Raw genomic sequence first — 14,202 nt, 5'->3', positions numbered from 1 at the left:
GTGTGTTTATTTTGTGGGATTGAACTGGTATTCGAGCAGCTTGTCTCTTATTTGGTATTGGTCATCAAATGTTGTATTTAGTGTTTTTTAAAAGTTGGTGAGAAATGGATTGAATCGGCTGTTTAGGTGTATTTATTTTGTGGGAATGAAATGTTGTATTCGAGCAGCTTGTCTCTTATTCAAGTAATCAGAATTAGCAAATGTTGTGTTTACCGTTTTTATTCAAGTGAGAAATGGATTAGCAAATGTTGTATTCAACTTCATGTTTGTCTAGCAGACTTAGCAGGATCCAGTTGGCATTTGCTTCCATTTCCGTAACAAAGAAGCACCTAGCCAAAGAATGCAACTCTACCACAAATAAACCACTAACCCAGAATTTTTGGAAGTAATGCACCAATCCAACTTCAGTAAAAAAATATTAAAAGAACCCATGCAAATATAAAAACGCAACTTCCACAGAAACAAAAGAATACTACATAGGAAATAATAACCCATCCCAGAACCATTGAAATCCCTGCCTGATGAAATCACATCTTTTCAGTTCCAGTTGGCAACACAAAAAGGGAACCTCTAATATTGGCCAAGCCAATTGTGATTAATGACTGTCCAAAAGACCGAACACTTCCATTTTTCTACCACACAGACTATATACAAATTGAATCCAATATTTCTAAGGAAATAAGTCTGTCTTCAAGCGTATTTTCCAGCACCTCACAAAGGCACAACACCTGATCCGTTTTTTTCATAATAAAGTAACATGCATTCCAGCACCTCAATATCCAGTTTTTTATCAAATTTCACAACCTAAAACCTATCAAATACCGTAAAATTCAACAATCCTACAAATTGTGCTGATGCAACCCAACAACTCTGAAAATGAAATACACACAATATTCAGCAAATGTTGAAAAAATTTTCCAATACAACCCAACAAAGAAGAATAGCACAAATACATCAAAATATTACACCAATAAACCTATCATTGCAAAGGTTGTGATCCATCAATGCCAATTTGCATCTGTAAATATTAAACAACAAATATATTAATGTGGTAATAGAGATTAGTATTAAACATCCAAATGAGTTAAGATCACTTACACTTTCCTGAGTCTGCATCATTATTTCTTGAGGCTGAGTTCCAATAATGGCATTTGCACCGCTTTCGCTTTCTCCAATTGGCTGTTGATATTCAAACTCTTTACGCTTTTGCCTAATATTTAATATCGAACCCATATACTTAAAAATGTTAACATACCTGCTTGTTAGACACATCCTTCTCATAAGGGCCAAACAAATTTCGGCATACTTTCACAGCTGGCGTATCTTCTCTTTTCGTGACTTGGGTGTCTCCTCCTCCTCGCTAAAAATGTCGAGACATCGAAAAAAATTTTAACACTTTTAATTCATTTATAAAAGAAATTCTAATTGGAGTTAATATATATATGCACCTCTTTACGCTTCCCCTTTACTAGTGCTTTCTTTGTCTTTGCTTTGGCTTTCTACATTTCTATCTCCATCCTGGATGCTCTTCTGAGAGATGGAGGTCTGCATTTTCCTTTAACCACACGTGGACTATGTAATTCCCTAGCACCACCGACCGTAGTGGCATTTGTCGTACTATCAATATTGGACCCAACTTGAGTCATCGATGGAGGTTCTTCATTCGCTCGATAAAGCTCAATCATTGCGAGTAACTTAGCTCTCGCATCCTCAGCATGCTTACTCGAACCCGCTGCATGGGTAATCATCTGATAACAGATACTTAACAGACTTGAATATCTATTAGAATCTGGCCGTTGTTCCCATTCCTCATAGCAACTTTTAATTAAAGTGTATCGCCTTTTAATATCCTTTCTCCATCGATCTAAAATGTACATTTTCGGCAAATATTTAATATCGTTACACCTGAACACGGCTAAAATGTGCCGACACAATATCCCCCTCATCTCAAATAATCCACAAGAGCACGTTGCAACTGCATCAATCTCACTAAAGTCCACAAAGTATTTAACCAACTTAGTGAACTCTTCCAAACAAACTTCATCGTCAACCATATATGTCTTTATGGCACCAACAGAATTATGTAACTTCGAATTCAAGTCAATGATACCGTTGACTTGCTGCTGAACTTCCTTGAACTTAGCAATCGTGTACAACGCTTGGAACCTCTTTTCAATCGGAGATCTAGATATGCAGGGGATGGTGACATTAAATGACTGGAAGTCCGCGAGATTTTCATTCTCAATCTTTTTTTTCAACGCGTTATCAAATTGGTCAACAAACTCCTTTAAGTTTGTCCTAGAATGTACATAACCGTCAAAAAATGCATTCATGCTCTCACTTCGCTGCGTGGTACTCATTCCAGCCTAAAAACAGTCCTTCAAAAAAGCCAACACCCAATGTTGACGCTCAACGTATAGGCTATGCAACCACGCATTCTCATGCAAGTTATAAGTGGTAAGCAACTCATCCCAACATTTCTCAAACTCATCTGGCTGTTGGCTGTCATATACACATTTCATCAATGCATTTTTCATCCCCGTTTTGTAGGAACCATATGAACCAAGCTTTTCTGGAACTTTCTTCAGTATATGCCAAAGACAAAATCGATGCCGGGTATTTGGAAAGACAATTGCGATTGCATTTTTTATCGCTCTATCCTGATCAATGATAATAGCCTTCGCAGCGTTACCATCCATGCATTGCAACCATGTCTCAAATAACCACGCAAATGTCTCGGTATCCTCGCTAGAGACCAACCTTGATCCCAACAAAATTGACTGTCCATGGTGGTTTACACCAACAAATGGTGCAAAAGGTATCCCATATCGATTCGTTAGGTATGTGGTGTCAAATGTGACCACATCACCAAAATATTGGTACGCTGCTCTACTACGGGGATCTGCCCAAAAGACGTTCGATCTTTAACCTCTCGTCATCATCTATATCCATCATATAAAAGAACTCAAGATTTTTGTATTACATTCGTAAAAAATATTGTCGGAGCGCTCCATCACCACCTGCGTCAAGTCGTAGATGTCTTGCCTTGTCTATATAATTACGACAATCCTTTTCTAAAAATGGGAGATTCTCGAATCCACCCACGCCAACAACGAGAGATCCGTAACTCTTATTCGCTCGGATGCCAGCCTGATCATTTGTATCTAGGACCCTTTTTACGGCATCACTTACTTCTCTATTACACCGAAAGAAGCGGGATTTCTTTGGACTGAGACCATGGTTATGGATATTATGTACTGTCGTCAACTGAAGCACTCCATCTTGCCTTAAAGTATTAATCTTTGCCTTTCATTCCGTCTTTCCTGTCAGACGTGGGTTAGCAATATTCAACGTCCTATTGCAGACCTTCCCACCACGGGCACACGAAAGAGTGACGTATCTAACAGAGTTATCTTCTTCCCTCTCAATCCGTTTTCTCATCACCCTAAAGCCGCATTTTTTACTATATTCCTTATGATAACTTAATAGCTCTTCAAAGGAATTAAACTCCATTCCCCTTTTTGGCTCCTCAATCGAATCATCATCAACCACTTGGACATTCTGAGATTTCTCACCAATACCAGATCCACATGGCGCTTCAGATTCCCCCCCATCAGTTTTATTATCCGAATTTGAACCAACTATTTTGCTCGTGGCAGAGTTTGTGCTGATAGGAGTTGGATGTTCCATGATATGTTGAAATGAGTAACCAGCATTCTGCAAAAAATTATAAAAGGCATTAATTAAAATGCTGCAATTAAGCGACAAATTATTTTTTCATAGTTGAAAAGAAGCCAACTTATTAAGAATAAATCCAGATTAATCAGTTATCAGTACCTGTATGTTGATTGGATATTGGTTACCACCCAGATATGGTAGAAAAGTTGGTGACCACGTAGGCACTGGTTCAAAGTAACAAGGCATGTAATTTGGAATGTTTTGACTAGTTGATGGTATGGCCTAACATGGTTATTAGATAAAGTTATTGATGTATTTTGGAAAAAAATTATCAACAGTACCAATGTAATTGATTTTTTCAATTATATAACATACATACTTCAGATGGGGGATTTGAGCTAGATAATGTCTACGGAGTTGGCTATTCATTCTCGTTTCCCATGCCCGTAAAATATAATAGAACTGGCACCAATTAATTAATTCAACATAAATTTGAAATCTGAAATACTTTTTAATTGCAACTTCAAGTAACAACCTCAATTACTATTTTCAGTCAATAATCCGATATTTTCATATTTTTGTCTATGGAAGTAGCAAAAAGTAAATACTGATGAGATGCAAAAATATTTATAGTATTTGCAATCAGGAGGCCAGGGCTTCCAGAACAGCATGCGACTCAAACGACACCAAAATAACACCAAGTCATTAGTCAATACATAAACTGAAACATAAAGAGATGCGACAATGTTAAAATGACCATGAACATGTGGAACTCCAAAAATTAATTGCCTGAAATCTAAACGGCCGTGTACTCAAGTTTTAACACACAATATTGAGATTAGAAAAAAGAAGCATGAGCTATAATGTAGCCCAAGTAACCCTTCAGCCACGCACTCCTAGCACCAAAACAAGATTCTAAACATCATTATTAGGCCACCGTCACCCTATAAGAAGCACTTGCTTTTCTCTGAAATGGGCAAGCAAAACAAGTCAATGATACCCTATTCATCTTAGTGCTTCAAATTCCTGCAGGCTTGAAAAAGATGGCATTCAAGTCCTTTCTAAGTAGTAGTGTTTCTCTGCTTAGAATTGCTAGCAGAGACAGTGAGTTCGAATGCAGGAGGAATAGCCATCTATTGGGGCCAAGATGTACACGGCTTATGCTCTTTCAAAACATGGTTAACCAAAAATCAAAAATCAGGGGAGTGCCTCCAAAACAAATTGCCAATATTCATACATCTTTTCCATAGCACAGAAATGAAAGACAACATTTGCATGTACAAAGAAAGTATATTGGCATGAGAAATTGGTCATCAAATGACAGCAAAAGCAATAGAAAATACCAAAAAAAAAAAAAAAAGGAAAACAAACAAACAAACGAGAAACCTAGATCAAACCCGGAACAAAGAAAAAAACAGCTAAAATCATTCTCTTATCTTCATTGGCAGATGAAAGAATAACATAAAAACTCAGTTAAAAACACGCTGCTCTACCCACAAATGCAGATGAAGAACAAGTTAAAAACCGAGCTAAAAACCCAGCTAAAAACTCAGTTACAAACCAACGTAGTGAACCCACAAATGCAGATGAAAGAACAACATAAAAACCCAGTTAAAAACATTTTCTTACCCACAAATGCAGATGAAGAACAAGCTAAAAACTCAGTTCAAGCTAGTTGGGGAGATCGCAGTTCCAGTTTTGAGCTCCTGCGCGAGTTTCCCTCCTTCTGTACTGAAATCAATTTTCCCCCCCTCCCGTTTACCTTTCTGCGTTACTTTTCCCCTTTTTTTTAATTATTTTTTTTATTAATATTTTAATTACCACGTCATCCCCAGGGCCGCGGCGGGGTTATTCCCCAGGGGTATGTAACAGAACTGTTTCTTATTATTCAATACACGGAATTTGTAGCCACCCGGTTTTTGGAGGGGAAGTCACCCAGAAGAACTCCCAATTCATTGCAGCAATAAGAGCCAGTAGTCAAACTCATAAGTGACTAGTTTTGGAAACAGATCATCAACAATGTCCATCTCTTCCATTATTCTAGCCCCAAGAAGACATGGTATTCACGTCTTCAGGGTATCGTTTGGTTGATGGTTCTACTACAAAATAGAAAGGCTTGAACTGCTATCATAGGAATAACCAAAACCAAGCTTACTATCCATTAACAAATGAAACAGCTATCATATCATCAATTCATAATTGGAATATCTTTGCAAAACACTAAATTTATTCTGCATCTTTCTGTAGACTGCGATAGTCCTTGTAAAAGAAGCATTTAAGAAAAGAGAGGAATGCAAGGAACCATTATGATCTGAGCTATCACGACTGTTTCATTACTAGAATGGCCAAGTATCAAGATCATAAATTTACAAACTGTACCCACAATAAATGCCCAAATATAGAATAGTTAGTCAAGCTGGCGTGCTGTCTGACTATGATATCCACAAAAGCAGCAAAACAGAATTCCCACTAGTGAATTGAAGGGCGAGTAAACGAACCATATCTTCAAGCAGTGTTGTCCTGTACCCACAATTAGATCCTGCACCATTGTGTTAAGGGTCCTCTCATTTTTCTCCCACTAGTGAGTCAACAAGTGTTGTCCAATCAATTGCACGGGTTCTTCATAAAAAGATATGACAGCCAACATCTACAATTTATCAAGTTCGTAAATACCGAAAACGTAAGTTATTCCAGGAAGAGATAAATGAATAACGGGCAAAGTGCCATTCAAGTATCAATTAAACAGGAAGCAAATTAACATATAGTTTGTTAATAGCTAGTTTCAAAGAAACATCTCATATAACACAAAGTAATCTCCCAATCAAAGTAGCATCAGAAAGCCAAAACATCACACCTCAATGTTAAAGTATCACGGTAAAAATTATTTCGGTAGGGCCTTCTTAAAATAAATAAATAAATAAAATCGGTAGGGAGATTTATGAAGTTCCTAAGGTGCTAGAGAGATAAGTACATCAGCTTAGCAAAGGCCACAGTCCAGGTTAATCATTTTAAGTCAAGGTTTACCCTTATTACTATGAGATCATAAAGCTCTTAACTTATCTCATCTAATCATTACTACTTTTCCAAACTTTCAAACAATATATAACAAACAATTCAATTTTTTTAAATCCCAAAACAAAACTAATATTAAAAATTTATATTTTAACAATATTTTATTCAACTTTCAACTCTTATATCATCTCATTTTATCTCAACTCAACTTACTATCCAAAATTCCCCTTAATGTTCACTATATTTTCAAGTACACTGAATTGCTCAAATGTTCATTGTTTAATAGGAACACAACTTCTTATTGTGGGATTGTGGAAGCATATAGAAGACCTTGATTGTGACCTATTGCTAGTTTAAATTGAAAGATTATAAACTAATACTTAAAATTATTGAATCAAGTAAAGAACTTAAAGTTCTACAAGCTTTGTTAAGAGGAAGGAGGTACGAAAAAAACCAAGAAATTAGTTATTTGGAAAGGAAATTGCTGAATTGCTAAAGAAATCAGATTCCAATCCATGGTTAAGAACTTCTGTATTTTCAGCATGCTGAGAAACAAGGACAACCAAGCAAAACAACAAAACTACAGGGTTTCGAGTCCCCTCAGGGCCACTGGAGGCTTACCTGGCCGTTAACTTCAGGGCCCCGTGGGATTAGTCGAGGTGTGCGTAAGCTGGCCCGGACACCCAAGGATATCAAAAAAAAAACAACAAAACTACAGGGTTCATTGTTAAGAGGAAGGAGGTACGAGAAAAAGGAAAAGGAAATGGCTGAATTGTTTAAGAAATCAGATTCCATTCCATGGTTAAGAACTTCTATACATGCTGTTGCCGGAAGGAGGTATGAAAGAATCAACGAATTAGTTCTTTGGAAAGGAAAGAGAAAGTAAATTGAGCATATCAAAATTACAGGGTTCATTGTTCATAAGCAGTTCATAAAGACGTGTCATTGACATCAAGAAAGCCTTCCAATTAAGTCAACAGATAAACATACCAAATGCACCAAATTTAAGAGTATAGAAAAGTACCGAGAAGTTCATTTGGGAGACTTCAGGAGTTGCTGAGATGTGAGCGAAATGAGAGACTGAAGCTTAGCTACGGCAGCAGTCTTATCAGGTGGACACTTAGACAGAGAAATGTTCAACGAGTGAAGAGCCTCGTCGAGCTTGCCGGCAGCCAAGGCTGCACATCCCGCCCTATAAGCTTCATCCGCCATTCGGGCATCATACTTAGGCCTCGGACTTAAATCCGAGCTTTTATTCTTTAAAATGGACGAAGACGAAGAATCGAGGCAGGCAGTAGCCCGAGCATACTCAAGATTAGAAATGGCTGTATCAATCTCCGCCAGGAGAGATTCCGGCGCTGAGGGAATGACCTTAACCCCATCGAAAACGCTCCACCGGTAGTTTTGTTCTGAACCCATCTCTAGTTTTGTCGCCTATGAACTACAATACCCCCAGCCATGTTTACACACGAGAATTCGACAACCTAACCCCCCATCTTTGTCAATGTTTCCGTGCATGATCAGAAAACTAGCGTTTGAGCAGGATAACCCCGGAACATGTTAGCTAAATGTACGTGGCACAAGCCCCCAATACAACCTTAAAGATAATGATGTTTGACTTGTTTCAGCCCTAAAAACGTCGATCTCGAATAGCGAAGGACATTCTATTGACAGATAATGATATTTGAATTGTTTTCCAAATTAACTCATTACAGTTACAAATGATCAAATTGTATCAGAAACGAAAGATGGCGAAAGGGTCCTAATCTCCTCGTCACCCAGAAATCATAGAACATATTCTCATCCAAAGATTGAAACTTTCCCTTTGGTTCCTAATTGAAAAACAAAAATGAACGGATTGAGCTCTAATTTTGGGAACGCTTGAAGCTGAGGTAGGAGAGAAAGAGAAAGCGATACCTCAGGCAGTCAAAAGTAGCCGTCCTCCAAGGTTTCTTGAATTCGTGAGAGATGCTGCTCAAACATCATAGCTATGTTCCTTGTCTCGCGTGATTATCAGTCAAAGATAAGATTGGACAAGTTCCTTGTCCATTCTTGAAGAAGAGAGACTGTCTGAGTCAGCGACCGAAACCGTAATCCGTAACGTCCGGTTTGGGCTTAAGCAAATAATCACCAGGCGGATGTAGTATACCTTTCCTTTTAAGTTTTAACCACTTATTATTCCATAATTTCGGGAATGCGGATATATGATATTTAATAAAAAAAAATTAATTACAATTATAACTACGTGATAATATATACATCAATATAATATAATTAATTAAAAATTAAATTTTATTAAAAATAATATTAATTTAAATTTTAAATATAAATGAATCAATATTAATATACGGATTAGTACGTGATTTTATTTATACGTAACAAATCTCATTTAATAATTTCTTATAAAAATATAAGATAAATATGTTATAAAAATAATATTTATACAAGTTATCTTATATTATTTAATAACAATTATTTACTATAATCTTTTTACCAATGCACTAAGACAAAATGCTTCATCAAGGAATCACAATTATTTATTTTCATTGTTTCAACCAATGTGTCAAGACAAACGGCCTCATCAATTATCTCGACTCATTTATTATTATATCACTGTATATTTTTATTGTTTCAATATCTATAAAAGGAAACTGAATGATTGAAGAAATGACGATGCTATAGCCACCACTACGCTTAATAAAAGTTTTTTTTTTTTTGTTCTTTTTTTCAAATCATTTTTTAATATTTTTAAATATTTAAAAAATTTATAATAATATTAAACAATTTTTTCTTAATCATTAAGAAAAAAAAATGCCAGCGATGGCCGAAGTATTTTCCTTGAAGGAATGCATTCAGAAAATTCCTTCTTCTTATACCCTTATCTTCCCTCATCCCTTCTCAAAATAAATTTCCTCCTCTGTAATCATATTTTGATGTCTTTCGCTATCAGTACTCTCGAGAATTAATCTCTTGTATGTTTTCAATAAAATCAAATTTGTTATTTAAACTTAATATCTATATTTGTATTTAATCTATTAGCTTTATATTTCTTATGTATTATGGTATCAGAGCCAAGTTGGTATTAATTCATATTATGTTATATTGATATTGATTTTATTTTATTTATATTCTCGAAATACCTACTAATTTTTTCTATTTAAATTATTATTTTTAATTCCAATTAATATTTAATAATTTAATAGGTCATTTATTTGATTACTTAATTACCCTTGGATGAGAATGCTTATAAATTATAATTGACCATCTAAATTCTAATTTCTTTACCTTGCATTGGATTTTATGTAATGGGTTATTTTTTGAGCCCATGCACTCTTTTAACCATAAAAATGAAAAAACTAAAGTACTAACAACTAACGAGCCCATGCACCTAAGGTTTAGCTTGATTTTGCCTAGGTTCGAGTTGGATTCTTTGTCTTTTGGTAACTCAAACTCTAGCTTATTTCAATCCTTTTAGGTTTTTAAACTAATAGTGTAACACACCTCATGAACTTGATCAAGATAATACTGATTGGCTCGCTTCGATCGGAGCTCCCCCAGAATAATGAGTGAAAAAATGAGAGTAAAAATGAGAAGAAAAATAAGAGAGAGAGAGAGACAAAATATTCTATAATATTCCAGATTGATTGGTTACACTCTCCAAGTGTTTGCATATACTCCAAGAAGACCCTGTTGAAAGCTAAGTAGAGGGCCTTTCAAGTCCAAACTAATAGCAAACAAACCGAAGTGAGGATAGAAGCAACTAGACTTAACTAACACAACTCTATGTCACCACCTAAATTTTTCTAGAGAATTCCATAACCTTCTAGAGTCTCCTAGTCCCTTGTAGATTACTCTTGAATCTTGTAGAATGTTGTAGAATTGTGTGGAGTATTCTAGAATGGTGTAGAACCTCTTAGGGAAGGGCCTTTTAGGCAATTCTAGAGTAGTGATCTAGAAAGTTCTTTACCCTTAAATTAGTGACAAGTGTCACAATCCTAACCATTCTTTATACCAAGAGTCCCTATAAATAGAGGGAGTCTCATTTGTGTAAATCACCAAGCAATAAGAGCAAACAAGTTCTCTAGAGCTTCTCTCTCTATCTTCTCTCTCTAGATTTGTTCTTTATTGTCTTGAGTCATTTAGAAGGCTTACTTAGGAGCTTTATGGAGACAAAACCTCCTAAGGCCGCACGGGACGTATGAAGAAATTCTAAGTCCGTGACAGTTGGTGTCAGAGCCGCCAGGTTAGGATGGCGGATCCAAGCGAGATCACCATGGAGCCCCAGGAGACACAAAAGAGCAAGAGGTCGAAGGATTCAACCTCATCTATGGAGTCTCGTCTCGATGGCATCGAGAAGGCCATGGCCAAGATATTGGCCAAGATTGAGGAATAAGATCTGTGACGCCCCCAAATTCCATTTGGGATTGGATGGACATTTGAAGCGTCAAGACATGCAACACAAGGTTACATGCCCCCGTTCATGACATATAAGATGCAATGTTCCTAACATGCATCTAACAATATGCAATATTCGCAACGGATAAATTTTTTTCTTTAACAATACTATGCACCAAATTGAAATTATCCCAAATGCTTAAAACATACTTCATACATGAAAACCCATTGAACAACTAGGATAACAACACTAGTCCAAAATGGTTATGATCCAAAAAGTACTAGAGATGCAACTCAATCGTACAAGTAGTAATTTACGTTAATTACTATATTAACATTGATGTCGCACCGTCGCTTAGTCAACTATGTCTAGTTGATCAGCTCCTGATTCTCTTTCAAGTCCTGTAACAAGATCTACCATTCAGGGGGAATGGTAGTTGAGACTACCAAAGTGAGATTTGATTACAAATCTCAGTAAGTTATCAAAAAACTTCCACACAAGCTAATGATGCATGGATGACAGTAAAAGCATAAATGCATAATCAAATTCATAAGTAATTAAAGTATAACTTAGCGTACAACATAGCATAATTGACATAACTTAAATTGAAACATGAACTAAACTTGACTTGACATGAACTTGATTTGAAACTTGACTTAGCATGAACTTGCTCTGAAACTTGAATTAACATGAACATGATATGAAACTTAATTTATCATGAACTTGTTCTGAAACTTGACTTAACATGAACGTGATATGAAACTTGACTTATCATGAAAAATACATACTCCACAGTTGTTGTGGCTCCATGTATTCTACGTGTAAATACATACTCCACAGTTGTTGTGGCCCCATGTATTCTATACAAACTTGACTTAACATGAAAAATATATACTCCACAGTTGTTGTGGCCCCATATATTCTACGTGTAAATACATACTCCACAGTTGTTGTGGCTCCATGTATTCTACACAAACTTGACTTAACATAAAAAATACATACTCCACAATTGTTGTGGCCCCATGTATTCTATATGTCACAATTGTTGTGTCTCACGTAGTGTATGCATCACAATTGCTGTGACCCCATACATAAGTAATCAAGATGAAATGTGACTGGAATACGAAAGGACTGAAGCCCTGACGTAACATAACGTGACTTGAACATAACTTGAAATACATGACCAACTTGAGATAGAAATATTTCGTAACATGGCATAACATATAATAGATAACATATTTAACATGACATACTTGCAACAGTGAATATTACATGACTTGACATACATATAATAGATGGCATACTTAGCATGATGTACTTGTAATGTACAGCAATACATGACAGAATATATTATGTAACAGATAAAAACTGATGACAGAATAAATTCTGTATAACAAACAATTACGTGATGACTTGACATGGCATGACATATATTATAACACACATACATACACTATAGCTCCTTTACTTAGCACACATATACAGTAGACTGCTAGTAAGTTAAAAGCTAACTTACCTCGATCTCCGCGTTTCTTATAAAACCTTAAGCGCGATCACGAGGAACTGTAATTAGTGATTCTAAAAGTTAGAACTAAATCACTAATAAATTGAAATATGGAAAATACTAACTTAAAGAGTAAAATTTCTATTTTACTCTCTGCATGTAGGAAAATAACCGTTTTACCCATAACTTAAGGATTTTGCATACTAACTCCAAAAGTCACCAAAATTTACATGCCTCATGTAAATTTTATCCTCAATTCATATATCAATTTAGAAAAATTTAAAACTAATCACAACTATGGAAGATACACTATGGCCGAAACATCCATAGGCCATTTCTCTTGATTTTTGTTGCAATTCCTTCCAATTTCAAAACTCATTCTTAAACCAAAGTTTTGCAACAAACATCTTCCAATCCTAAGTTCAAAACCATACTTAAAACATCCATTTAGAAAAAGCTAATAATCAACACCAAACTTTTTTTGTAAAAAAATCCAAGCACTTGAATCACAAGTTTTGACCTTAAATCAAAACATCTCCAAGAATTTCAAAAATCAAATCTTACTTCTAACATATTCACAATATCATCCTAATATCAACCATGCTTTAAATCATCAAACTAAAGTCACCAAAATCACAAAATAACATTTGAAGTTTTTGGTTTTACACTTAGTCTAAAAACATAAACATTTTCCTCAACTAGTTTTGATAAATCTCTTGATCAATGGCTTAAGAAGGTGAGATCTTCGAAATAAAGTATCACATGGTTTAATGATGTGTCTTAAATAGGATCCAACCATCAAACTTAAAATCAAATAACTAGAAAAAAAATAAAACATGGATCTAATCCAAAAACATCAAATCTTAGGCCTAACCGAAATCATCTTGCATAGAAAAATCATATATTTGAAACTAATATTAAATATCTCCAAAATAACATTCTAACATGAAAATAAGAGACTTAGGATCATCATATAAAAATATCAAAGCCTTTAGAGTAAGATCAAACATCGAAATATTCAAACTTTCTCCAAATAAAAACTGTTTTGCCACTTCCAGTTTTTAAGTTTCTAGATCTAAGAAAATTTATCATCAAAAGCTTTAATCATGTAACAAAACCTCAATGAAAACTCTTAAACACATGCTAAGAACACTCCATAAAATTTTCGGACCAAGATATGTCCATTAGATTGGTCAAAAACTCCAAAACATAACATACTCTCCAGATTCACGCCTAGAATGACCTTTCCATGGTTAAAAATACTTTTTACTGAACCAATGACTATGGAATGATACGAAAAATACATCTACGGAAACTATACTCAAAGAGGAACAACTTTTATAAAGGAGTCATTGTGTGAAAATACATACAAATGGTTAAAAATCTCCACGCAAAAAAGACCCATAAATCTATCCGAGAGCTCTTTTGCGTTTCTCTCTAAGAACGGGGTGAAGAAATTATTAAAGTGAATTAAAAGTGTCTTGCACGACTCAAGACTTCTGTTGGGGGATTATTTGGACCTTAATGATCATTGAGTGGAGGTATACGTACAACATGAAGTGAAGGATAGTGGGGGGCAAAGGACAAAAGCTATGGGGCATGGTGCTTGATG

The 14,202-nt window shown here is 35.4% G+C and overlaps 2 protein-coding genes and 1 long non-coding RNA gene across 3 annotated transcripts; all 3 read right to left on the bottom strand.

Moving 5' to 3' along the window:
* Positions 1 to 1,499: 1,499 nt before the first annotated feature.
* Positions 1,500 to 2,333, bottom strand: LOC122296658 (protein FAR1-RELATED SEQUENCE 9-like). Its single transcript, XM_043106463.1, has one exon. The coding sequence runs from the start codon at positions 2,331 to 2,333 to the stop codon at positions 1,500 to 1,502; it is 834 nt and encodes a 277-aa protein (XP_042962397.1).
* Positions 2,334 to 2,366: 33 nt separating this feature from the next.
* On the bottom strand, positions 2,367 to 3,924 carry LOC122296657 (protein FAR1-RELATED SEQUENCE 5-like). Its single transcript, XM_043106462.1, has 4 exons — positions 3,838 to 3,924; positions 3,367 to 3,717; positions 3,021 to 3,267; positions 2,367 to 2,902 (listed from the first exon to the last, which is right to left on the bottom strand). The coding sequence occupies exons 1-4, from the start codon at positions 3,922 to 3,924 to the stop codon at positions 2,367 to 2,369; spliced, it is 1,221 nt and encodes a 406-aa protein (XP_042962396.1).
* Positions 3,925 to 5,814: 1,890 nt separating this feature from the next.
* LOC122297270 lies at positions 5,815 to 8,849 on the bottom strand. The gene is made up of 2 exons (XR_006238704.1): positions 7,715 to 8,849; positions 5,815 to 6,325 (listed from the first exon to the last, which is right to left on the bottom strand). It is a non-coding gene; the product is annotated as an uncharacterized LOC122297270 (long non-coding RNA).
* Positions 8,850 to 14,202: the final 5,353 nt, after the last annotated feature.

Source organism: Carya illinoinensis, chromosome 15 (assembly GCF_018687715.1).
Source record: "Carya illinoinensis cultivar Pawnee chromosome 15, C.illinoinensisPawnee_v1, whole genome shotgun sequence".
In the NCBI taxonomy this organism is placed as follows: domain Eukaryota; kingdom Viridiplantae; phylum Streptophyta; class Magnoliopsida; order Fagales; family Juglandaceae; genus Carya; species Carya illinoinensis.
The sequence above is the reverse complement of the archived record's forward strand: the minus strand, read 5'-3'. Positions and strand labels throughout refer to the sequence as shown.